The sequence below is a fragment of the Trachypithecus francoisi genome, unplaced genomic scaffold, assembly GCF_009764315.1.
Source record: "Trachypithecus francoisi isolate TF-2019V2 unplaced genomic scaffold, Tfra_2.0 Lachesis_group15, whole genome shotgun sequence".
Lineage (NCBI taxonomy): Eukaryota > Metazoa > Chordata > Mammalia > Primates > Cercopithecidae > Trachypithecus > Trachypithecus francoisi.
This window is the reverse complement of record NW_022681460.1, coordinates 31400653-31425500: the sequence shown is the minus strand read 5'-3', so window position 1 is coordinate 31425500 and position 24848 is coordinate 31400653. Positions and strand designations below refer to the sequence as shown.

The 24848-nt window shown below is 37.1% G+C and overlaps 1 protein-coding gene across 1 annotated transcript; it reads right to left on the bottom strand.

Annotated features, from left to right (window-relative positions):
- Window positions 1-3767: 3767 nt before the first annotated feature.
- On the bottom strand, window positions 3768-24245 carry SPACA1 (sperm acrosome associated 1). The gene is made up of 7 exons (XM_033234564.1): window positions 22792-24245; window positions 16898-16954; window positions 13240-13341; window positions 12108-12214; window positions 11328-11463; window positions 6339-6459; window positions 3768-4420 (listed from the first exon to the last, which is right to left on the bottom strand). The coding sequence occupies exons 1-7, from the start codon at window positions 23360-23362 to the stop codon at window positions 4267-4269; spliced, it is 1248 nt and encodes a 415-aa protein (XP_033090455.1). The 5' UTR covers window positions 23363-24245; the 3' UTR covers window positions 3768-4266.
- Window positions 24246-24848: the final 603 nt, after the last annotated feature.

Below are 24848 nucleotides of genomic sequence, written 5' to 3'. Positions count from 1 at the left end.
AATCTATAATAGATTCACTAAAAATAAAAACAACTAATCAAAACATGCTATCAGAGAAAATCACTTAACCACAAAGGAATATAGTAAGAAAGGAGAAAATGAAGAGAGAGATCTCATAACAACCAGAAAACAGGCAACAAATTGGCATTATTAAGTTCTTAATTATCAATAATAAAACAGAATGTAAAATGGTCTCAATTCGCCAAGTAAAAGGTATACAGTGGCTGAATAGATAAAGAAACAAGACTCAACTATATGTTGCCTTCAAGAAACCCACTTCACCTATAAAGACAGACTGAAAGTGAGGGGTGGAAAAAATATTCCATGCAACTGGAAACCAAAATAGAGCAGGAGTAGCTATACTTATATCACATAAAATAGACTACAAATCTAAGATTATAAAAAGAGACAAAGGACACTATATAAGGATAAAGGAGTCTATTAAACAGGATGTAGCAACTATAAATATCTATGCACCCAACACTGGAACTCCCAAATATTTAATGCAAACATTAATAGATATAAAGAGAGATATCTACTGAAATACAATAATAGTAGGGGACTTTCACAACCTGTTCTCAACAGTGGACAGCTCATCCAGACAGAAAATCAACAAAAAAACAGGGGAGTTAAACTACCTACTAGATCTAATAGGCCTAGCTGACGTTTACAGAATATTTTACCCAACTGCAGCAGAATACACATGCTTTAGCATATGAACATTCTCCAGAACAGATCATATCTTATGCCACAAAACTCATCTAAACAAAATTTTAAAATCCAGAAATCGTATCAAGTATCTTTTCTCACCACAATAGAATAAAACTAGAAATCACAACAAGAGGCAACTCAGATAATACACAAACACATGCAAATTAAACAACATCCTTCTGAACAACCAATGGGTCAATGAAGAAATTAACAAGAAAATTTAAAAATGTCTTGAAACAAATGAAAATGGAAATATAACATACCATAATTTACGGGATAAAACAAAAGCAGTACTAAGAGGGAAGTTTATAGCAATAAATGTCTATACCACAAAAGGAGAAAGACTTCAAATAGCCTAATGATGTACCTCAAAGAACTAAAAAAGCAGAACAAACTAAACCCATTAGGAGAAGGAAAGACATAATAAATATCAGAGCAGAAATAAATGAAATTGAGATTTAAAAAATTACAGAAGATCAACAAAACAAAAAGTTGGTTTCTTGAAAAGGTAAACAAAATTGACAAACCTTCAGCTAGCAAGAAGAGGGGAACCAAATAAATAAAATCAGAAATCAAAAAGAAGACACAACAACTGAGATCTCAGAAATATAAAGTATCATTAGAGACTATTATAAACAATAATACACCAACAAATTGGAAAATTTAGAAGAAATGAATTCCTTCATAATGCAATCTACCAAGATTAAACACAATGAAGAAATAGAAAACTTCAACAAACCAATAATGAGTAGCAAGATCAAAGCCATAATAAAAAGTCTCCCATCAAAGAAAGACTCAGAGGAAGAAAAGCCCAAGGTAAGACCCACTGGCTTGGAATTCCAGCCAGCTACCATTAGTGGCATTGCACCTTCCTAAGAATGAGCTCCCAGGGGGAGGGGCAGGCCATGTCTTTGCTGTTTAGGTGCCATAGCCATTCTAGCCTTAAGGCTTTGGAGAGTCTGAATTGACCCGTGGTGGAAGGGATCCCCCAGCACAGCACAGCACAGTTGCTCTACCAAAATGTGGCCAACTGCTGCTTTAAGTGGATGCCTGATCCCATTCCTCCTCACTGGGCAGAACCTCCCAACTGAGACCTCCAGCCACCTCTGTCCAAGCTCTTCAGCCAACAGAGATCTGAATTGCCCCTGGGATGGCTCTCCCAGAGGGAGGGGCAGGCTGCCATCTTTGCTGTTATGGTGACTTAGCTGTTCCAGCCTTCGGGCTTTGGAGAGTCGAAGCCAACCCACAGTGGAAGGGGTCCTCCAGCATAGCATAGCTGCCCTACCAAAATGTGGCCAGACTGCTGCTTTAAAGCAGGTACCTGATTCTGTTCCTCCTCACTGGGCAGGACCTCCCAACCAGGGCCTCCAGCCACCCCTGCCCATGTTCTCCAACCTACAGAGATATGAATTGACTCAGGGACAGAGCTCCCGGGGGAGGGGCAGGCTGCCATCTTTGCTGTTAGGGTGACTTAGCTGTTCCAGCCTTTGGGTTTTGGAGTGTCTGAGGTGACCGGAGGCAGAAGTGGACCCCCAGTGCAGCACAGCTGCTCTACCAAAACGTGACCAGACTGCTTTTTTCCTGATCCCATTCTTTCTCACGGGACAGGACTTCCCAACTGGGGTCTCCAGTCATTTCCTACAAATGCCTTTGGGTGGGCAACAAGTCCATGACTCCTTGGGACAAAGCTCCCAGAGAGAGGGGCAGGCTGCCATTTTTGCTGTTTCATAGCCTTCACTGGGGACACCGCCAGTTCTGGAAAATCTGAGGTGACAAGGGACTGGAGCGGGCCCCAAGCATACCACAGCAGCCCTACAGAAAAGTGGCCAGACTGTTATGTGGGTGCCTGTTCCCATAGCTCCTTACTGGACAGGTTCTCCAGGCCTGGGCCTCAAGCCACCACCCCCCAACACCCCCACCCCACCACCTGCACCACCCCCACCACTCCCACCACCCCCGCCAAAGCTACTGAGCCACTGTCAACTGAGAAACTCCCCAGACAGAACCTCCGGGGGCAACAAAAAATAATTCTTTTGGAAAATTTTATGAAAACAATTTTTTTCACTTAAAGTCCTCAGTGGATTTCCTACAATAGATAACAAAATCATTTTCCAGCCAATTCCTCATTGCTTTTCTCAAAGACAAATGCTATGTAACAGAAAACATGAATAATTCTACAACACAGCCTATTTCTTGGCTACTAGAGGGAGGTGTACCATAAATGCCCATTTACAATGTCTTCTGCACAGGTGTGCAAAGAGTTAATGGTATCAGATTAATTCCATAAGAATATAAATAAAGTTGGCATAGAATTCATATAAACATTAAAAAGTATATATACTTTTTATGTATACTTTTATAACCATGATAACCCCTGAAAATTCATTTCTGATGAAGTCTACTGAATCAAAACAATGTCTTGGTACCTTGTTTGATAGTTGGCCATAACAGTATCACATAATTACACAGAACAAAAAGGCAGTGATAATGTTCAAAAATAAGTACCTTGGTTCTGAGATGTTACCTGTATACCAAGAACAATGAAAGTGCTTATCAGTGGTCATTCAAAAGTCCTTAACTCACTGCTTCTCTGAGAAATATAGGATGTGTTTTTGTTGTTGTTGTTGTTTTTTTTTTTTTTTTTTTTGAGGCGGAGTCTCGCTCTGTCGCCCGGAGTGCAGTGGCCAGATCTCAGCTCACTGCAAGCTCCGCCTCCCGGGTTTATGCCATTCTCCTGCCTCAGCCTCCTGAGTAGCTGGGACTACAGGCGCCCGCCACCTCGCCCGGCTCGTTTTTGTATTTTTAGTGGAGATGGGGTTTCACCGTGTTAGGCAGGATGGTCTCGATCTCCTGACCTCGTGATCCGCCCATCTCGGCCTCCCAAAGTGCTGGGATTACAGGCTTGAGCCACCGCGCCCGGCCAGGATGTGTTAAATTCATGTCATTTCCTCAGGCACCTCCAAGTTCCTCTCCAGTTCTTCCTTACGTATTTCCTATATAGAATCATATTTAAGTCACCTAATATATGGAAAATGGATTGAGCAATGCTTGGCACATAGTAGTCACTAAGTATTTATGGTTATCATTATCATTATTACTTCATGTCTTACAAACTTTGTATGTCACATTCCCTGCAGAAATTCTGAAGTGTGATTTGCTTTAGCAAGTTCAACACAGTGCTTTCAGGGGAGAGGAAGTCTAATGTGTAGAGCATTTCTATATTACATTGTTCTTATTTAGGACAAAACAGGCAAATCACCTAAGAAGTTATCAAAGTGATTAAAAAAGCACTTAGAAGATTTGTTGGGGGTACCTTTAGATAAATATCCCCAAGCTATTACCTGAAATAAGTGTTAAGAACAAATTAAAAGTAGTATTTGATAACTGTACTGGAAAAAAGCACTGATAAAACAGTCGTATCCTCACATTGCATTTCCTTCACACTGTGGCAATCCATTGCAACATTATTAAAGTATTTCAATGTATATTTTATTTTTATAATAATGAATCTAATATTCTGTAATATCCTTTGATTTGTTATATATCATTCATACATCATTCATTCCATTCACTTAAAGCATCATCTTCACCAGGCATTTCTGTTGGTAATTGGTCAAGAGAAGTTGAATCTTTGTATCTCGCAGAACTCTGCTCTGATTGTACCTCAGGTGTAGAGGCTTTTGCCCCCCAGAAAGCCTTGACTGCTGCCCTGGAAGAAAAAAGCAAAAACCAGAACCACCATATGAAGCGAAAACTAAAACTGAATAGATTTCTATATTTTCTATGTACAGAAATATATGTGTGTGTGTGTATTACCTGTATGTATATATTATATATGGTACAAATATATACAACCTGTACATATACAAATATATATAACCTGCATATATATATTTGTACCTGTATATATATTATAGGTACATTACATTACACGTATATTATAAAGGAAAGAAAAAGAATATAAATGTATTTATGACTACTGAACTGTATACTTTAAAATAGTAAAAATGATAAATTTTATATTCAAATTTTATCTCAAAGAATAAAATTTTTAAAAATTACAATGATAAAAATTACTATTCAAAAATGTTTACCGCCTACACTAAGGTTACATAACTAAACCTACTCAGGAAAAAAAATCGGAAGGCTGATTTTTAAAAACACTTTTACAGGGGTGGGGGGTCTGGGACGTACTAAAAAAAATAATTCCTTTGGAAAATTTTATGAAAACAATTGTTTTTGCTTAAAGTCCTCAGTGTACTTCCTACAATACATAACAAAATCATTTTCCAGCCGGTTCATTGTGATGATGCATCCAGCTGATACATCATAAACTAAAAATGAATAATGAATAAAAAGGCACTTCTTAAAGAAGAGGTAATATGTAAGTATATATAGTATATATGTGTGTACATATAGTATATATATTATATATGTAAATATAGTACATATACGGTATACAGGTCATATGTATATACTATATGTACATATATTATATACATGTATATATGTTATATTATATATACATGCATGTAAACATAATATATATTACCCCTTCTCTAATAAGTGTTTTTATGCATTATTTTTAGTCTGTGATACATATATATTACATATGTGTATCTATATATGTATACACATATATAATACACATATATGTATGTATACATATATGTACCATATATGTATGTATACATATATGTACCATATATGTACCATATATGTATGTATACATATATGGTACAAATATATATGTAACATATATGATGATATTTATAATAGTTACATGAGTATTACACCCTGGCCTGAGGGCTCATATACATACATACTATATATATGTGATGTATACACAATCATCTGTAATATATATACATCACAGACTAAAAATAATAAAAAGGCACTTCTTAGATATGAGGTTGTATATGTTATACATACATATATCTACATATATATTATATAACCCATATATTATATACACATGTATAGTATATATTATATATAAATTATAGTATATACATATTTGGTACACATATATGACCTATATATGATATATTATATTGCATATAGAATATATGTACATAGATATATGTATATCGTATATACAATATATGTACATACATATAAAACATATATATTACCTCTTCTCTAAGAAGTGCCTTTGTGTTCATTATTCATTTCTAGTTTGTGATGCATCAGCTACAAATCGATAGTACATGAGCCCTCAGATTTACCAGGGTGTACTACTCATGTAGGTATTATAAATATTGTCATACAAATGAATTAGTAGGTTACAATAACCAAGGTTTAGAGTTGAGAGAACCAAAACGGGACAACACAAATATTCATTAAATAAAACTTTTTAAAGCAATTACCATGTAAAATTGTAAAAATTGCATTTAAAAGCTCTCTCGTAGCTCGAGAACCAAGTCATGAGATTGTTTTAAAAAGCATCTACATAAAGAGATGGGGTAGCCTGAACTAGGGCAGTCACAGGAGTAATGAAAGGAGATGGACATTTTCAAGGCAACATGTAGGAGACATCACGGACAGGGCTTTGCAATTCACTGGATGAGGAGAGGGAAGAGGAGGATGTCAATCAAGGGTGACGATGCATTCCGCCATTCACCTACCAATTTACGATTATGAAGATCAATAAGAAGATTATAAATACACAGATAATGACTCCTACGGTCAGCACAAAAATTAGGGCTACATCAGTGACTGGTAGGTCTGATCTTCTCATTTGCAATTCTAGAGAAAACACACAAACCTAATGAGTATTACTACTGAGGAAAAGGAAATGAGTATCTAACTTAAAAGTTTATATTTGAAAAACAACTCTAGAAACATAAAGAAATACTTAGTGCAGAGAAAAATATTAATCATCTTGCTCTGCATGTTTGAAATCTCCTTTTCAAACATGCAAAAAGGTTAAAAGAATTTGACAATGAACAGCCTGTATTACTACCATCTAAATACTACCATTAATATTTTAAAATTCATCTATCCATTCCTCTATCAACTCATTAATCCATCTTATTTTTTATGCATTTCAACATAATTTACAAATGTCAGTATACTTCCCCCAAAATTTTTCAGCAAGCATGTCGTTAACTGGATTTTAATATTAGTTTTTTCTTTGAAATAAAATTTTCACACAAAGAATTGCACAAAGATCTTAAATGTACATTTGCTTAGTTTTCACAAAGGCAAACTCGTATAAGTAACTAAATGCTAGTCAAGATACAGAATATTACTATACCCCAGAAAGCTCCCTTGAGCCTCTTCCTAATTAATTCCTTCTTCATCCTTCAGAGGCAACAAGTATCCTGATTTTCTTTTTCACCATAGATTAGCTCTGACTATTCTAGAACTACATATAAATGGAAACACACACTAGGTAATCTCTTGTGTAAAGATTTGTTTACTCAGAATAATGTTTTAGAAATTCACCCATACTGTTATATGCAACTATCTTTTTTTTATTACTAGGTATACTCCACAATTTGTTTACTTGTCCTCCTACTGATGGATACCTAGGCTAATAATAGAATTGCTGGGTGGTAGGGTAGACAGATGTGTGTTTAGCTTTCTTTTTTTTTTTTTTTTTTTTTTTGAGACGGAGTCTCGCTCTGTCACCCAGGCTGGAGTGCAGTGGCCGGATCTCAGCTCACTGCAAGCTCCGCCTCCCGGGTTCACGCCATTCTCCTGCCTCAGCCTCCAGAGTAGCTGGGACTACAGGCGCCCGCCACCTCGCCCGGCTAGTTTTTTGTATTTTTTAGTAGAGACGGGGTTTCACCGTGTTAGCCAGGATGGTCTCGATCTCCTGACCTCGTGATCCGCCCGCCTCGGCCTCCCAAAGTGCTGGGATTACAGGCTTCAGCCACCGCGCCCGGCCGTGTGTTTAGCTTTCTAAGAAACCATGAGAACTTTCTCAAATTGATTGTACTGACTGTACCTGTTTTATAAATGTTTTCTACCAGATTTTGGCTTGCCTATTCATTATCCTAATGATTTCTGTTAATGAGCTGAAGTTTTTAATTTTGATGCAGTCTGATTTATTCCATGTTTCTTTTTATGGTGATTGTTTTCTGAATTATGTCTAAGAAACCTTTGCTTACTCCCGAATCATGCAAATATTCTCCTATATTTCTTTCCTAAAACTTTATGGGTTTAGCTTTTACACTTAAGACTATGATACCTCTCTAATTTTTATATTTGCTGTCAGAAAGGAATTGAAGCTCATCGTTTTCCATACACATATCCACACACCCCGACTCCTCTCTCTTTAGGAAATGGGGTCTTGCTATATTGCCCAGGTTGGCCTTGAACTCCTGGGCTCAAGTGATCCTCCCACCTCAGCCTCCCAAGTAGCTAGTATGATAGGCACACACCACTGTACCCACCTCATGCACCACTCTTACATCAAGCATTCCCTTCCATATCTCTCTGCTTTCAGCAAATAAGGTTATTAAAGAGACAAAACCAGTCTACCATATGTATTATAGTATTGCTACATTGTAAAATGGTAAAAAGCCAATTAACATAGAATATTACTTCCTTTGTGAATTATATGTCTTTATTATAGCTCTTTTATGTCCCCAAATTCTGGAATCATAAAAGATTCATGGAAGAAAGAACTACAGAGATCATCTGATCCAACCATTGCATTACACAGATGAGTAAACCAAGGTCCAGGGAGGTTTAATTTATACAAGGTATATTTTGACTATTTAAATATTTTGATTTTGATAAGTACCACTCTGTCAGAAGTAGTCTTCTATATGAGCAATCTCAACTGCTTATTTTTCTGGATTTGCTTCCCTATCTGTTAGACATCATGGAGTATAACTTTCTATTTTGCCCAGTAATTCCACAGCTATAAACTCAAGTTAGGGATCTCGCTAAATAGTTCCAAGTATGCTAGAGAAAGTACATCTACATCTATGTTCCAACATTGTTGGATTTTAAAAAATCTTTTTATTTCAGAGTAACTTTAGATTTACACAAGTGGTGGCATTTTGGAAACTTAAATAAAAGATATCTTTTAGAACTGAAACCTGACAAGGAGAAATGCAAAATTCATTTATCCATTACTCTGCAATGTTAGCTGAGAGAGGGTGGAGAGACAGGGGCATGAAGATTTTATTTATTACAACAGTAGTCTTGCAAGGGTCACCAAGCCTATTTTTACAGGTAATGAAAAAATAGGCTCAATTTCTATTGAAATGTTTAATGAAAAATAGGCTAAATTTGACGCTCTCACCTTTTAGATAAACTAAGCTTATGTATGTAATAGTTTCCTAGGACCACTATAACAAAGTACCACAAACTGAGTGACTTAAAAACAACAGAAATGTATTGTCTCACAGTTTTGGAGGCTAGAAGTCTGAAAACAATGTGTTGGCAGAGCCATGCTCCCACTGAGGGTTCTTGGGGAGGATCCTTCCTTGCCTCTTACAGCTTCTCAGCTTCTGGTAGACATTCCTTGGATTCTGGTAGCATAACTCCAATTTTGGTCTCCATTTTCATATGGCTGTCTTCTCCCTGTGTCTCTCTGTGTCTTCACCTGGTATTCCCCACCCCATGCTCCATCTGTGTTTGTGTGTCTGTGTGCACATAAACATGCCCAAATAGTCCTCTTCTTATGAGGGTACCAGTTATATTGGATTAAAGGCCCACTCCGCTCTAGTACAACCTCATCTTAACTAATTACATCTGCAAAAAATCCTATTTCCAAATATAGTCACATTCTGAGTACTTCAAAGTATCTTTTTTAACAATGCCTAATTATGAAAGACAACTATTGTGGGAGTGAAAAATCTGATATTTAAGTGAATGGATGAGAATTTTTCACTAGGGAAACCATATTTACTCTAAAAATATCTCTATTACATATTTGTTTCATGCTAGTACCATATTGTGTAGACATTTCTAGCCAAAACATTTGTTTGATTTCTAATCAGCAAAAGGGGTCTGTTGCAGTGGTGTACCCAATTGTCATGTTTAAAGAAATTAATAGATACTGGAGTGTTCTAAAAACATTTTGTCATTCAATCAGTGCACTTACTGAGATGGCAGAGTTATCCCACCATTCCTGGACTGATGTAAGAGAGAGAAGTTAACTTTGTCTCAACAAAGGCCTGACATTTTAGGGTCTGTGTTCCAGTCTTTAACATATACATTACCAAATGCATGCTCCCTTCTACGTATCAGAGGAGCTAACCACACTGAATTGTCCTAACAGGGATGAGGTAGCAGGGACAAAGACTGAGAATGGCTCCACACACCTTTAATATCATGAAGGAGGGCCAGTTGAGATATTTTTTAGTTTAATGATGTTTTTATTCTCTTGCCTTTTTTAGAGCTTTATTGAAAATTATCCTTTTAATGACACCTGTTATCCCAATAGAGGGATAAGATTATTAGCTTTCACCATGAAGATGTTTCTAAACTCATTAAACAGCGTATCAAAGGTGGTTTAAATAGTAGTTTATTTTTTAAAATCACTGTAAAACACGTTAACCTGTTTTCATTTCAATAAAATGGTTATGTTGTGTGGTATCTTTAAACTACAGCAGAAGCCCTTTACTTTGTGTTCAGAAATAGCTTCAAGAAGTCCAAAAACTCCTTTAAAATTACATGTAACTTTTGGCATATTTGTGTGTGGATATTTTTCTGGAAAAAGGATCCTGAGCCTTGATAGGATTCTCAAAAGAACTTGTGACCAAGTCCCCACATCCCTAACAACAAAGTTGATAACAACAATAAAAAACAGTTAAGAGCAGTTGAACAAAAGGAAATAATTACCTGGATATGTAAGACATCACTGATTAAATTGTATATATGCAAATGGATCTATCTCACAAGGAAAATATGGCTTCTAATATGTAAAATGACATTCAGGACAACATTTGCATTTTGTGATTTTTTTTGAGAACTGTATTAGTGCTTCATCAAAAAACATTTGCTTCAAATATATAATTTTTAAAGAGACATACTTTGACATTGTATTTTTTAATTTTATTTATTTTACTGAATGAAAATTTTCATAAGCATCCATGAGAATTTCATTTATCCATTTTCACTTTTCTAATGAAAGTAAAAGCAAGAATATAATTCAAGTTAGAGGACCGTTCTCTGAAGATACTTAAGAAATACACCAGGTGGCGGGCGCCTGTAGTCCCAGCTACCGGGGAGGCTGAGGCAGGAGAATGGCGTGAACCCGGGAGGCGGAGCTTGCAGTGAGCCGAGATCGCGCCACTGCACTGCAGCCTGGGCGACAGAGCGAGACTCCACCTCAAAAAAAAAAAAAAAAAAACACCAGTTTCCCAAACTGAGGCAACTGTGACTACCTTGTGAAAAAGAAATTAAGTAGTATCTTGTAGAAAAGTCTAAATGATGTAAACCAGTGGTTCTCAAAGTGTGGTCTCTGGGACCAGCAGCAACAGGAAAACTTGTTAGAAATGGAAATTCTTGTTCCAGTCCCATCCCAGATCTACTGAATCAGAAACTCTGGGAGTAGGGCTAGAGATTGGTGTTTTAACAAGCCTCCAAGTGATTTTAATGCTCTTTAAAGTTTGGCATATAAGCAAACGAAGACATTGCTGGACACTTACCACTGCTAGTATAGATTGTGAATTTAATAGTTGCTACTATTTCATTATTATCCAGTGTGTCACACTCGAAAGCCAAGGGGTGATTTTCCCTGCGTACTTCTAGGATTGCTGAATCATTTACAAGTACAATGGATTGCTATTTAAAAAGAAAAAAATAACAAAGTATCAACATTCTTCATGTACACTTACCAGGAAACAATTTATTTCCCTTAAGGAAAGGAGGGTTACTGTCTCCCTTAGCTGAGTTAAGTAATTAATGATCTACATGGATTTTCAGTCACACAATCCAGACTTCAAATCCCAACCCTACCACTTCATGCCCGTGTGACTGTGGACAAGTTACTCACTGCACCTCAGTTACTTACTTGTAAAAATTGATATAATGATAGTGATTACCTCACAGAATTGTTACATGGATTAAAAAAGGCTCTAGCACTCAGTGTCATGTCTAGCACTTAATAAACCTTTAATTAATGTTAGCCACTGTTATTATTACACAACTCCTATATAAGCCAATGAAAACCTTGCTTCCAAAAGGGAATACTTTGTATAAAATGGACATTTTAAAGTTCTGATTATAGATGGCCCTTGGACGTATGTAAAGTTTAGTCCTACCGAATAATGAAAATTTTAAAATTCCAAAATAATAAAGTTGTTTAATTATTAACTTCATTTTGGCAAACTGCTTTTATAAAGAAAGTTTTCTGAAAACCATCAGAACTGAGAAACAAATTTTATCACTCATTAGAAAGCAGCAGGTTATATCCATTCATTACTCACTTGGTCTGGCCTTAGAAGTTTCCATATATATTTGAAACGATTTATGGGAGATGTATGAATACATGCCAGTCTTACACTTTCAAGACTTTCTGAAATTGGTTTACCCCCTGAAAAAAAATTAAACACATAAATACCATTGGGCATTATTAATTGCTTTATACATGACACTACCTGGTTTTTTTTGTTTTGTTTTGGTTTTTTCCTAAGACAGGATCTGGTTCTGTTGCCCAGGCTGGAGTGCAGTGGCATGATCTTGGCTCACTGCAACCTCTGCCTCCTGGGCTCAAGCCATCTTCCCACCTCAGCCTCTCAAGTGGCTGGGACTACATGCACATGCCACTATGCCTGGCTAATTTAAAACAAAAAAATCTGTAGAGATGGGGTTTCATCATGTTGCCCAACCTGGTCTCAAAATCCTGAGCTCAAGTGATCCTCCTGCCTCGGCCTCCCAAAGTGCTAAGATTACAGGTGTCACAATACTACTTTAAAAAGCCACCTCCAGTTTTAAAAATCAACTATATGCTGGAAGTTATCAAACTTATAATTGGGAGTTTGAGTGTAGAGGAACAGAAGACTGATAGGTGCAAAGACAGTCACCAAAAGAAGCAAGTGAGGAGACACTATGGCTCTCTGCTCCTTATGCAGAATACATTGTAATTGACCTAGTGATCTGTTAGACTAAATATGAGATCTATTAGTGGTTTCCAATGTACTTGTTAGGAACTCCCATTAGAGGTATTGAAATTTCATAACAGCATAATGTGATATATGGAACAGCTGTCAAAGTTCCCAATTTAAAGTTTACAAATCTACTGACAAAATGCCATGATCAAAGCATCAAAAGCATTTCGCCACAGGATAGCCTCAACTATAGATCCTATATACAGTAAGCCTCCAGTATATTATAGAGAATATATGTTAACTTTTATATGTATCTGAAAAAAGGTGAAGGAAAATCAGAAAGTTGCTCAGAACTATAACTGTTTAAAGAAGTGGAATTTAAAATGTTATGATTTCCTTTCAGTATGTCAACTGGTTGCCTCCTTCTACTCAGTGGCAACCTGAGGTGAAAAATATTTCCCCAGAGTAAACTCTTGCCCACAGTCTCCCTCCAATACATAATTCAACTCACAGCCACAATCTATTGGTCCACGGCATTCTTCTACCCGTACGACACACTTGGATTCACCAGTAGGGCATCCATTTGTTAATATAACTTCTCTAACACCAATACCTTTGGTTTAAGATTTTAAAAAAGGCAAATGTTAAGAAAAAAATTGATTCCACAGTGTCTTCACTTTCCCACCTAGGTCTTTTCTTGAGACTTTTCTTCTAATTTCAGAAATTAAGCTTCTAAATTCAGAATGATAACACTTAAAATTTTTCTGGCTCTTCATTTTGAATGATTTCCTAAAACAGCATTTTCTGGAGTGAATTACGTGAAACACTAGTTCCTCTGGGTACCATAAGAAAAAGGATTCCATAATCATGCACATTTGAAAATAGTACATTAAATGAAATTAAAGGGATCGCTTTACTACAGAATTTTGAGGGAACTTTTAATATGCTAGTAAATTAACATGCTATTGTGTACATCTGCATTGATCTAAGATGTAAAATGTTTACATTTTTACCTTTTAACGTCTTTAAAATCAGAATACATTTACAATTGATAACATGTCATAAATTAATTGGCAGTATTTTTCCTTTTTAGAGTACATAAAATGTACTTCTTACAGTCAATAAAGTCGTGGATTTGATGGAATACAGTGGTATACAATATTTCCCAAATTTATTTGACCCAGGAACTTTTTGGGGAAGCATGGGGGAAGCTATGGAGGAGAATAAAAAAAAATCATATTTTAGCATAAATGATGCCTTTAAATATTTAGATTCATAAAATATCTGTATTAAATATAAGGAGGACAATCTATCACTGATCAAATCTCCATTTCCAACAAGATGCTCTCTTTAGATTGTCACACATTTTGTAACAAGAAATTAACTTTCCTAACTGATCTCAGAATTCCAGAGTTTGCCTCACATCACCACAATTGAGAGAAGTAACAAAACGCAGGATTAGCTACATGTTGAATCATGTGCCACGTTAAGACAGGTTAAGAAAGAGTCCATTTTTATTTCCTTAACTACTAGATTTCCTCTTCCAGCCCCTCTAAGATGTTATCTTACTGGAGATTTTACTAAAATGTAAATTTTGATTTAGCTGTTCTTGAATGGGTTTGAGATTCTGCATTTCTAACAAGCTCCCAGGTGACACTGCTGCAGTCTGTGGACCTCACTTTGAATAGTAAGGGAGAAGGCTACATATGAAATAAAACAGAAGGATGGAAGGAAGAAGGTCTTTGGTTAAGAGAAATGATGGCTAAGAATGGCTGAAGTAAGGCTCCACTTGAGTTTATGAAAGACTTTTTTTTTTTTTTGAGATGGAGTCTTGCTGTGTCGCAGAGGCTAGAGTGCAGTGGCATGATCTCAGCTCACCGCAACCTCTGCCTCCCAGGTTCAAGCAATTCTCCTGCCTCAGCCTCCTGAATAGCTGGGATTACAGGGGCATGCCACCATGCCCAGCTAATTTTTGTATTTTTAGTAGAGACAGGGTTTCACCATGTTGGTCAAACAGGTCTCAAACTCCTGACCTGGTGATCCGCCAGCCTCAGCCTCCCAAAGTGCTGCGATTACAGGCGTGAGCCACCATGGCCAGCCCAAAAGAGTCTTTAGAAGCACAGTCTTAATTCTGAAGTGCATAAATATTTTTAAAGCAGGTTTTTTGTTGTTGTTGTTGTTTGTTTTGTTTTTGAGATGGAGTCTCGCTTTGTTGCCAGGTTGGAGTACAGTGGTGCGATCTCAGTTCACTGCAACCTCCGCCTCCCAGCTTCAAGCACTTTTCCTGCCTCAGCCTCCCAAGTAGCTGGGACTACAGGTATGCACCACCGTGCCCAGCTAATTTTTCTGTATTTTTAGTATTTTTATTTTTCTCTTCTAGTTCTAAATTGAAAGGCTTTTAACATTTTAGGCATGAAATATTGCTTTTTCTAGTTTATTTTTTCCTTATAACTTATTACCACCTGACACATTACATGCTTTACATGTTATGTAAACTATACATTGCTTGAGGGCAGAGAGCTTTGTCTGCTCATATCCCTAGCACCTATAATGATGCCTGGCACATAGCAGGCAAATAATTTTTTAAAAAATAATCATTTGAGTGAATACAATTTCTAAACTTGTCTTTAAATAATAGAAAACAATGGCAATTACTTGAACTGTCATAAAAATAATTCTCTACCTGTGAAAATTTCTGAAGTTAGCAGTTAAACAAAGATGTAAACCACAAATAAGTAATTGCAGGCTTACTACATGGATTTCTCTCATTTTATGACTGACTTACTAAGAAATTAAGGTTTAAAAAAAAAAACCCGCTAAAACAATTTTAAGAGATAGAGAGAATAGTGGTTGCCAGGAGCTGGGAGGAGGGGAAAACGGGAAGTTAGTGTTTAAGGGGCATTTCAGTTTGACATAATAAAAAATTCTTGGCCGGGCGCGGTGGCTCAAGCCTGTAATCCCAGCACTTTGGGAGGCCGAGACGGGCGGATCACGAGGTCAGGAGATCGAGAGACCATCCTGGCTAACATGGTGAAACCCCGTCTCTACTAAAAATACAAAAAATTAGCCGGGCGAGGTGGCGGGCGCCTGTAGTCCCAGCTACTTGGGAGGCTGAGGCAGGAGAATGGCGTGAACCCCGCAGGCGGAGCTTGCAGTGAGCCGAGATTGCGCCACTGCACTCCAGTCTGGGCGACAGAGCGAGACTCCGCCTCAAAAAAAAAAAAAAAAAAAAATTCTTGAGATGGGCGGTTGTGACGGTTGCACAAGAATGTGAATATGCTTCAGTCCACGGACTTGTACGTTTAAAAATGGCTAAAATGGTAACTTTTATGTTGAGTGTATTGTACCACAATGTTAAAAAGCTTCTCCAAATAAAAACAATTCAGGTGTAATTTTTGACACCCCCCACTCCTGCGAAATTCATTCTGATCTAGATCTGCATGGATTTTGTCTTCTTATCCTCTGATAATTGTCCCCTTTTCCCTCTCATCACTGTTTTCTTTCCAAGGCAGATTCTATTTAGAAGAAACTTAATTTCATTGTGAATTATCTACGGTCTTCTTAGCACCCTAGTCTACAGTATTGTTTCTCAAAGGATAGTCCTCTAACTAGAGGCATCAACTTCATTGTAAACTTGTTAGAGAAATTTTATGTCCAATTTCTATCCATGGAATGATCAGACTAAGTCATATTCTTTGAATATTATCCTCCCCACAAAGCCAATACATCTTTTCTCCAAAACATGACAAGCAAATTGGAGAAATGTAGAATTTAGAATGGACTATTACAAATGAGCAAATTCTTGATAAATTTGCCAACACAATATGCGGAAAGACATCTGTGAGATGCACTGGAAAATCTTTCATCTTCTGAACATCTGTGAGATAGAGAAAATTTTACTTTGGTGAAGGCAGTTTATGTGCCAAAACAGAAAAAAAATTAGGGAGCTGGCTCAAAATAAGATTTAGAGATTACAAACTGAAAATATCTTATAGTTTAAAGCAGTCACCCTGAGTTTTGTGTATACATTATAGTTATTAGAAATAAAAATCCATGAGAGATGCATGAAAGTACATAAGCTACAAATAAAAAGTTGCACACTATCTGCTTTTACCTTTCCTCCCCCGCAAATTACAACATGGTTTATTCATCTGCTCCAAGCTACTTACCACATGTAACGGTGCACATTCCGAATTCTACTTCTTTGACTACATTCGTATTTGAAACTAAACATAAAGGGTAAAGATACATTATTTAATTATATGAAAACTTTTCTAAGTGAAACACCTCTTACTTGGAGATGAAAGACATGCGTATCATATGGGCAGCAGACATTTTTTAAGTTTTCCATTTAAATCAGAAAACAATGCCATTCTGAGTACTGTTATTGTCTAATTCAAAAGAGTCTCAAACCTCTAAAGAAGTCCGTTAAATTAGGAAATAACCTAATAGAAAGGTTTACATTTAAACTTTGTATATACCTTAAAAATGTTTTTCATCAGTTGATATATGTGAGTTAAAATTTGATAGAGGGTCTCAGAAAAACACACAAAGGCCTATCAGTTGTAAAAACCAATTTTTTCCATTCTCTATTTTCCAAAATTGAGTGTATAATTTCCATTCAAAGAGAAGTCATTAACCAGTGTTCATTAAAATGATAAAAGTTTTATAGATTAGTTCTACTCATTTCCCAGGTTAAGATGGTAAATTTAAATATTTCTAAGAATTTATTTCAATACTTTACCAGGTTAGTATAGGAGTGTATCACTATTTTAAAAATTAAATGTTGTTGGTTCTAAATCATATGTTTCTCTTTTTCTCATCATTCTGAAGTTTGACATAAAATTCCACTAGCTATAGTATACAAGCCATTCTTCAGCTCAAATTAGGACTAAAATCTCAATAGAAAAAATATCAAATGAGATATTAGAAGATGACTTTTAAAAGGCATTGTACCCTAGGACAACAAATCACATGGAAAACACATCGAACTGGAGTCCAAAGAGCTGCTTCTATCACTAATTAGCTGTTTGCATTTGAGCAAATTAATTAAATGCTGTCAGGCTTAGTTAACTCTTCTGCAAAATTTGGAAAGGAAAATCCATCTCATTTGATTGTTGTAAGAATTAAATAAGGATAATGTGTGTGAAAGCATTCTATAAATTGTTTAGTACTACAAACATACTTAAGATATAATTACCCAATTTAAACCCATTTTGTACTTACTAATTTAATATAATGCTAGGTTTTTTTTTCCTATTTTGATAACTGTAAAATCTCAATAGCTTCATAAACACTACTATTCTGTACTTACGAGCACCAAATATAGTTTTTTGTTTTTGTTTTTCTGAGAGAGTCTCACTCTGTTGCCCAGGCTGGAGTGCAGTGGCACGATCTTGGCTCACTGCAACCTCCACCTCCTAGGCACAAGTGATTCTTATGCTTCAGCCTCCTGAGTAGCTGGGACTATAGGCACTTGCCACCACGCCGAGCTAATTTTTGTATTTTTAGCAGAGACGGGGTTTCACCATGTTGGCCAGGCTGGTCTCAAACTCCTGACCTCAAGTGATCCACCAGTCTCAGCCTCCCAAAGTGCTGGGATTACAGGCATGAGCCACTGTGCTCGGCCCCAATATAGTATCTTGAATACTCAGTAAGCACCCAATGTACATAAGTAAATCAATATTGACTTTGTTAAGTCATTTCTTTAACAAAAATAAACGATTTAGACTATCATGATGATCATTTTGAATTGTGGAATGCTTAGATACCTTCTACTGGCACATTATGTGATACAAATTAAAAGCCAAATCCTGAACATAGAAAACATGGCTAAGAGAATGAGTGCTGCACTACTTTTAAATATAAGCCTTTTTCAAAAACCATTAGTCAATCACTATGTATTCTACTTTGGGAAAGCTGTTTAATTTCTCCCAACTTGTTTCCTTAAAGAAAAACAAATGAGACTAAATAAGAAAGTCTCTAAAGTCCCTTTCAGCTTTAATATTCTATGATGTATTGAGTATCTATTGGGTTACTCAGTAACTTTTTGAAAAAATGGGAATCCTACAATGGTGGGTCAGTGGAATTGTATGTAATTGGACTTCAGTGTAGCATTTGTCAAAATTTCTTGTTATAAACCTATGAGTGGTAAGAAAATAAGCGGTCTGAATGTCAGTAGTTTTATGTGAAACTGTTTAAACTCTAAGACCACAGTTGTTAATTAACCAGTTGGTATCAACATGGTAGGAGTGATGTGTCACAGGGCTCTGTCCTGTTCAACATTTTTATTAATGACGTGGAAAAAGATGCTGTTATCATGCTAACTAAATCCAGAATTCTCCAAAGCTAGAAAGGATAGCAAATATATTTGATGATATATCCATATCCAAAAAATGACAGAGTGAAATAAAGGGCAAATCTAACAAAATGAAACCTTGTAGGAATAAAAAGTCCTTCACACACAGCTGAAAAGTCAGCTGTCCAAAACTATTTTATGGGTTGTCTTAATTTGATAGGACAGTTAAAAACGAATGGAGAGTTCAATAGTGAATTCAATAGGAGTCAAAGATGTGCAGAAGCTTCCCTAAAAATCTACTGGGTCTTAGACTACACTAACAAAAGCCTGGCATTCACAGTGATGAGGATAATGATCTTGCTCTTTTAGCTGTGGACAGATTCTGAAATGTTCTCTTCAGTTCAGGACAGCACACGGTAACTTTTGGTATCTATCATCAGGGTGCAATTTTAGTTTTTCAGTTTCTGACAGTTGATTTATAAGGTTGATATTTCATGACTTCTATTCTTCCTTAGAAGTATTCCGAAGACAAAAAGAACATATTTGTATAGGATAAAACCCATTGTATAGACTACAACTTTCTATTTTGCAATTACTGTGTAGGTCTATTGGATCCTGTTTATAAATCTAAAGGTATACCTGCATAAAAGATATGATATATTTAAAAGGTATATTAAAGGGTATACAAGGTAAAACAAAAGTATAAGGATATAAATCTAATGTCTTTTTTTTTTTTTTTTTTTTGAGATGGAGTCTCGCTCTGTTGCCCAGCCTGGAGTGCAGTGGCACGATCTCGGCTCACTGCAAGCTCCACCTCCTGGGTTCACGCCGTTCTCCTGCCTCAGCCTCCCAAGTGACTGGAACTACAGGCACCCACCACCACGCCGGGCTACTTTTTTGTATTTTTGGTAGAGATGGGGTTTCACTGTGTTAGCCAGGATGGTCTCGATCTCCTGACCTTGTGATCCACCCGCCTCGGCCTCCCAAAGTGCTGGGATTACAGGTGTGAGCTACCGTGCCTGGCCATAAATCTAATATCTTAATTATTTTTCTTTATCTTGAAACATTGTGATATTTCATCACCCATAATGATTGTATTACTCTTTATTTTCAACTACATTTTTAAATGACTAAAATTTAAAAATGAAAGAATGATTGGACTTGCCTAGAAAAATAATGTAATTGTGAAATAATTACACTAACACAGGCTGTTTTACAACATCCTGTGTTTTCATATTGCTTTGCCCAAGATATTGCATCATCTTTCAAGAAGATATAAAAGAAGTCTAGAGGTATCCTCCTTGTAGTCTATTTCTGGCTTTTATTGAACATAGTTGAGATTTCACAATTCTTCATCTTTTGCCCATAATGGCAAAGAGAAGAAAACTGACAGAGGAAAACATTTCACAATTATTGAACGAATCAGAAGATGAAAAGAGATAGATAACAGCACTTTAGATGCTAATGATGATGATGAAATTGATTGTATAAGCAAAATCTCAATGAGAGATGATGACATCTTGGATGGATATACTAGATGAATTTTTTTCTAACTTAAGAATTGATGAGTAAACAACATCTTTCTGGGGATGAAAAGAATATATGGTATTATCATGTAGTTAGCCTTTCAACAGGAAGGATTTGATCCAGAAATATACTGTGACAATAACTTGTACCATACTGTTTTGCTAAAAGGATGTGGACAGTATTCACTCCTTTTTTAAAACATTTATGCACCAACATTTATTTGTCAAGGTTTGTAAATGAACATATTGTGATGAAAGATATGTATATAAAGGTGACTGAAAGAAAAGATTATGTAGAAATGAGTAAAATTCATTGGACCAATCATTCTATTTGGTGTTTATAAATCTAAAGATGAAAATATTTTCCAATTATGAAGAAAAGATGGCTTTCTCTTCAACAAAATATATGCCTTTGTAGTTTTCAAAAGTGTTGGTTTTTTGACAATACAAGTGCAAAAAGAACCAAGATTAATGATAAGCTCGAATTTATTAAAGATGCACTCAAAATCTGGAATCAATATTAACACGATGAATGCATTCTAGGTTCATGCTTAACAATTGAGCACTTAGTTGCATTCAAAGTGCTTTGCCCAGTTAGGGTACATACACCTTTAAAACTAGGATATACGGAATAAAAATTTGAATTTTTCCATGTTTAAATTCTTCCTGAAATTTCTAACAAAGTTGTTTTCACTATCCCGTTATTCGTATTTGTAAATTATTTTTAAATGACTAAAAAAAATTAAAGGTCCACTGGACAGTAAATGGGGATAAGTGTTTCTGCTGATCCACTGAGGGTTAAGGGGACAATGCAAATTTCAATAACAGTTCTGGAAGTGTTCAGACCTCTAACACCTCAGATTGTTTAAAGTTTTGGATTCTCGTTCTCCTCAAGAAAAAGCACTTATGCATGAAACTGTATATGTTAAAATCCCAGAAAGTACATGGATTCCTTAAAGTCCACAGATGAGGAAACTGAGACTCTGAGAGAATAAGTAACTAACCTACATTTTAATTTGAATGTAAGACATTATAACTTTATTGCCTGAGTTTAGCCTAAATAATGTTTAGCATTTTATAGCTAGAAGTATCTCTTGGCCAGTTTAATATTAAAATTGTTAATTCAATTACTTTAAAGAAGAGAATGAAGCAATAGCTACTATGCTTTAGAACGTGTTCTCTTCTTTCCTAATCATCTTTCTTTTTCACATTTCCGAAGTCAAGGATCTTTTTAAGCTCTCTGTAGTGTAATGTTACAAGGCCATGCAAACCTCGATCCCACTGTTAACCTCAGACAGTCCATTTCTTTCTGTTGGTGCTGAGGGTCACTATCAGGAAATAAAAGAAAGGCCTGGTAGACACAGCAGTCACTCGATATATATAGACTGAAGAGACGTGAGAATGCAAACGATATTAAAAGAATCACAGCTGGGTCATTTAGAAGGGAAAGGGATAATCCTTCTTGAGAAGATAGCAAACCTGCTGCTGACCTTCTACCTGCTAGAATGTGAGTTACTAATCAATATGACATGTACAACAGCCTGTAAAGTTTTATTGCTTAATGAGCCAGCAGAAAAAAGCCAATGTATGTACCAAGCAGGGGCTCATTGTTCCTTAGTTAACATGCAGCATCTAAGAAAGCCACTAGCTGGATCCTTTGACAGGTGTTTTCTACTGCTCCATTCCTTTGTCCGAGGCTGCACATACCAATCAAACACCACAATGCAGAGGTGCTCAAGGCTAGGAGCTGCAGGAAGCTGCCATGGGGCTTCTGGGCAGTTTTGTCGGCATACTGGTCTATCTAGATGTGTCGTCGTAAAGGGGGATTCTGAATTCCACTGCAACCTCAAGAGCAAATGTGGAAATCAAGCAACTTGGAACTTGAAAAAAAAGAATCTACTATGAGGAGGGAAAATGAATGCAAGAAGAGTCAAAATGATTCCTGGTGGTGGAAGGCTACCTCCCACCCTTAAAAAAAATCCTTTTCCTTGTCCAAAGCAATATTTAGAAGTATTTCTGTAGTAATTTCTATATACGTGCTTATCTGTGTATCTTGCTGTGTGGCCTGGGAGAATGAGCACATTCTTCTTCAAGGCCACAAGATGCAAGAAAGGGAAAAACTCGGGGCTGAGGTATGCGAGAGAGCTCTCTAGACGTTAACACGGATAATTCTCATGGTTCGCCTTTGCTCCATTAACAGGGGCCCCCGCGTGCCCCCCAGGGAAGTTCCCACCCTCACCATCCTCGGTTTCAGGCGGGGCGTAGTTCTCCGCGGTCTCGCTGTCATTGTTTTCGGTCTCCTCCTCGCCCTCGCCTTCGTGGGCCAGGCCTGCATCCTGGACGGCGGCAGTGACGTTGGTCCCGCGCGCAGACGGGAGGACCGCGAGGAGCAGCCAGCCGACCGTCAGCAGCAGCCCGGCGGAGCAGCCCGTGCCCCTGGGGCTCATGGTTGAGGACAGGTGCGTTGAAGAGAGGTGCGACGCCCCGCCCGCAGCCACCCGGCTCTGAATCTCCTGTGACGAACCGTGACGCCTCAATGGTTGCCTGGGCGCTGCTCCGGGGCTGAGCGCCTGGAACACGCGCGGAGCTGGGCTGCGTGGCGCGCAAGCCGGGACGCGACGAGGAGCCACGTGCGACAAGTCCCTAGAAGAGGACGCTTCCCTTACCCGCAACCGGAAGTTCCCTGCCCACGCCGCCTCACTGAGCCTTCCGGGTGCGGTAGGCGTTGCTGTCAGCTGCTCTTTCTGCTGCAGTTGATGGAGCGACCCTTCAGCCTCCTCGCTCACCCTGCCTGCTTTCTTCTGAGACATTTCGTTTTCGTAAATAATGTTTACCCTTCCCCAAACTAGACTTCTTAGCCCTCACATACTCTTCATGTGATTTGGTTTCAAAATTTCTTATCCAGAATGTCCAATTTGGGATGTATTGAGAAGGACTCGATTTCTTCTTTGGGATCAGAATGATAGACTTTGAGTATGAAGAAATTTAGAAATCATCTCATACTCCAAGCCCCTCATTTTTAAGTGAAGAGATTAAGAATCAGAGAGATGAAATGACTCTCCCAAAAACATCCAGCAAATTATTTACAAAGCTGGAGCTCACAGTCACATCTTCCGAACACTTACTTGATGATCAGTGATTCTTACGATTCAAGGTTAACAATGAAGAAGCTTTCAGTGGGGGTGATTGGGAGTTCAAGCGCTGAAATTTAGGGTTGACTTTTGATTCTGTTATTACAAATTTTGCCTCATCTAGTAGTCACAATGTGGTTGTTTATGATTGTTTTTGAAAAGACACATAGGGCGCCATACTTTGAGGCTGAATGTTTAAATTCCTATGACAAGTGAGATGAAAGTGAACTTGCGTACACTCTGAATTTTGGAATATTTGAATATCTAGTCTCAGCAGACTAACAGATAAGCAGGTAACAGAAGAGTATCAAGAGGGTCTTCAGAGACATTTGTAACAAAATAGGTTGTTTGAAGCAGAAGTAAACATTTTTTATTTGAATATTTTCTCCCAAAAAGGCTTCTAGTTTTGAAAATACAAGGACTGCTAAACATCTTCAGTATTAAAGTTCGAACTGATATCAGTGAGAAGTCTCTGGGAACATTCATATCAATTAAAATACCTTAAAATATAGCGCTTGACAAGATTATGAGGGAGTTAACATGGGAAACTTAGAGATGATCTCGAGAAGTAAAGGCCTTTGTTTCATGGCTACATGAGTCAAAATTTTTCTTTTTTGAATCCTGAGAGAAATAAAAGTAAAAAATTATGCTGTCAAACACAAACTTTAAAATGATGATACATAGTATTGTTGCTGGCAAATTGTTGAGTGTTTCAAAGTCAATTTTAGGATCCATTGCTTCCTGAAGATAGTATCCTTTTTGAGCAGAGGAAGTCCCATAAACTCTATAGTATGTACTTTGGCTCAAGGAAACATCAATAATCTAATAAATAAACAGTTCCGAAGGGAATCCAGATGGGTCTCAAAGAGGACCTGAAAGATTTAACTCTGAAATAAAGACTATTAATATCTCTAATAGCAGCAATATAAATCACCTATAAAATATTTTGTTACTCATGTAAGTTATAAGAAAAAGTGTAATATCTGTCCTCAACAAACTTTTACTGTCTGTCGAGTACTCTCTCTAGTCACAAATAAATGAAAGGTAAGTGTTTAACCAGAAGGGCAGGGCACAGAATCTAGAGGGACTGACCCTACTCTGACCTGCAGATACTAAGGAGCAGGAATTCCACCCTCAATCCCTGATATGCTCCTCTGACCCACCT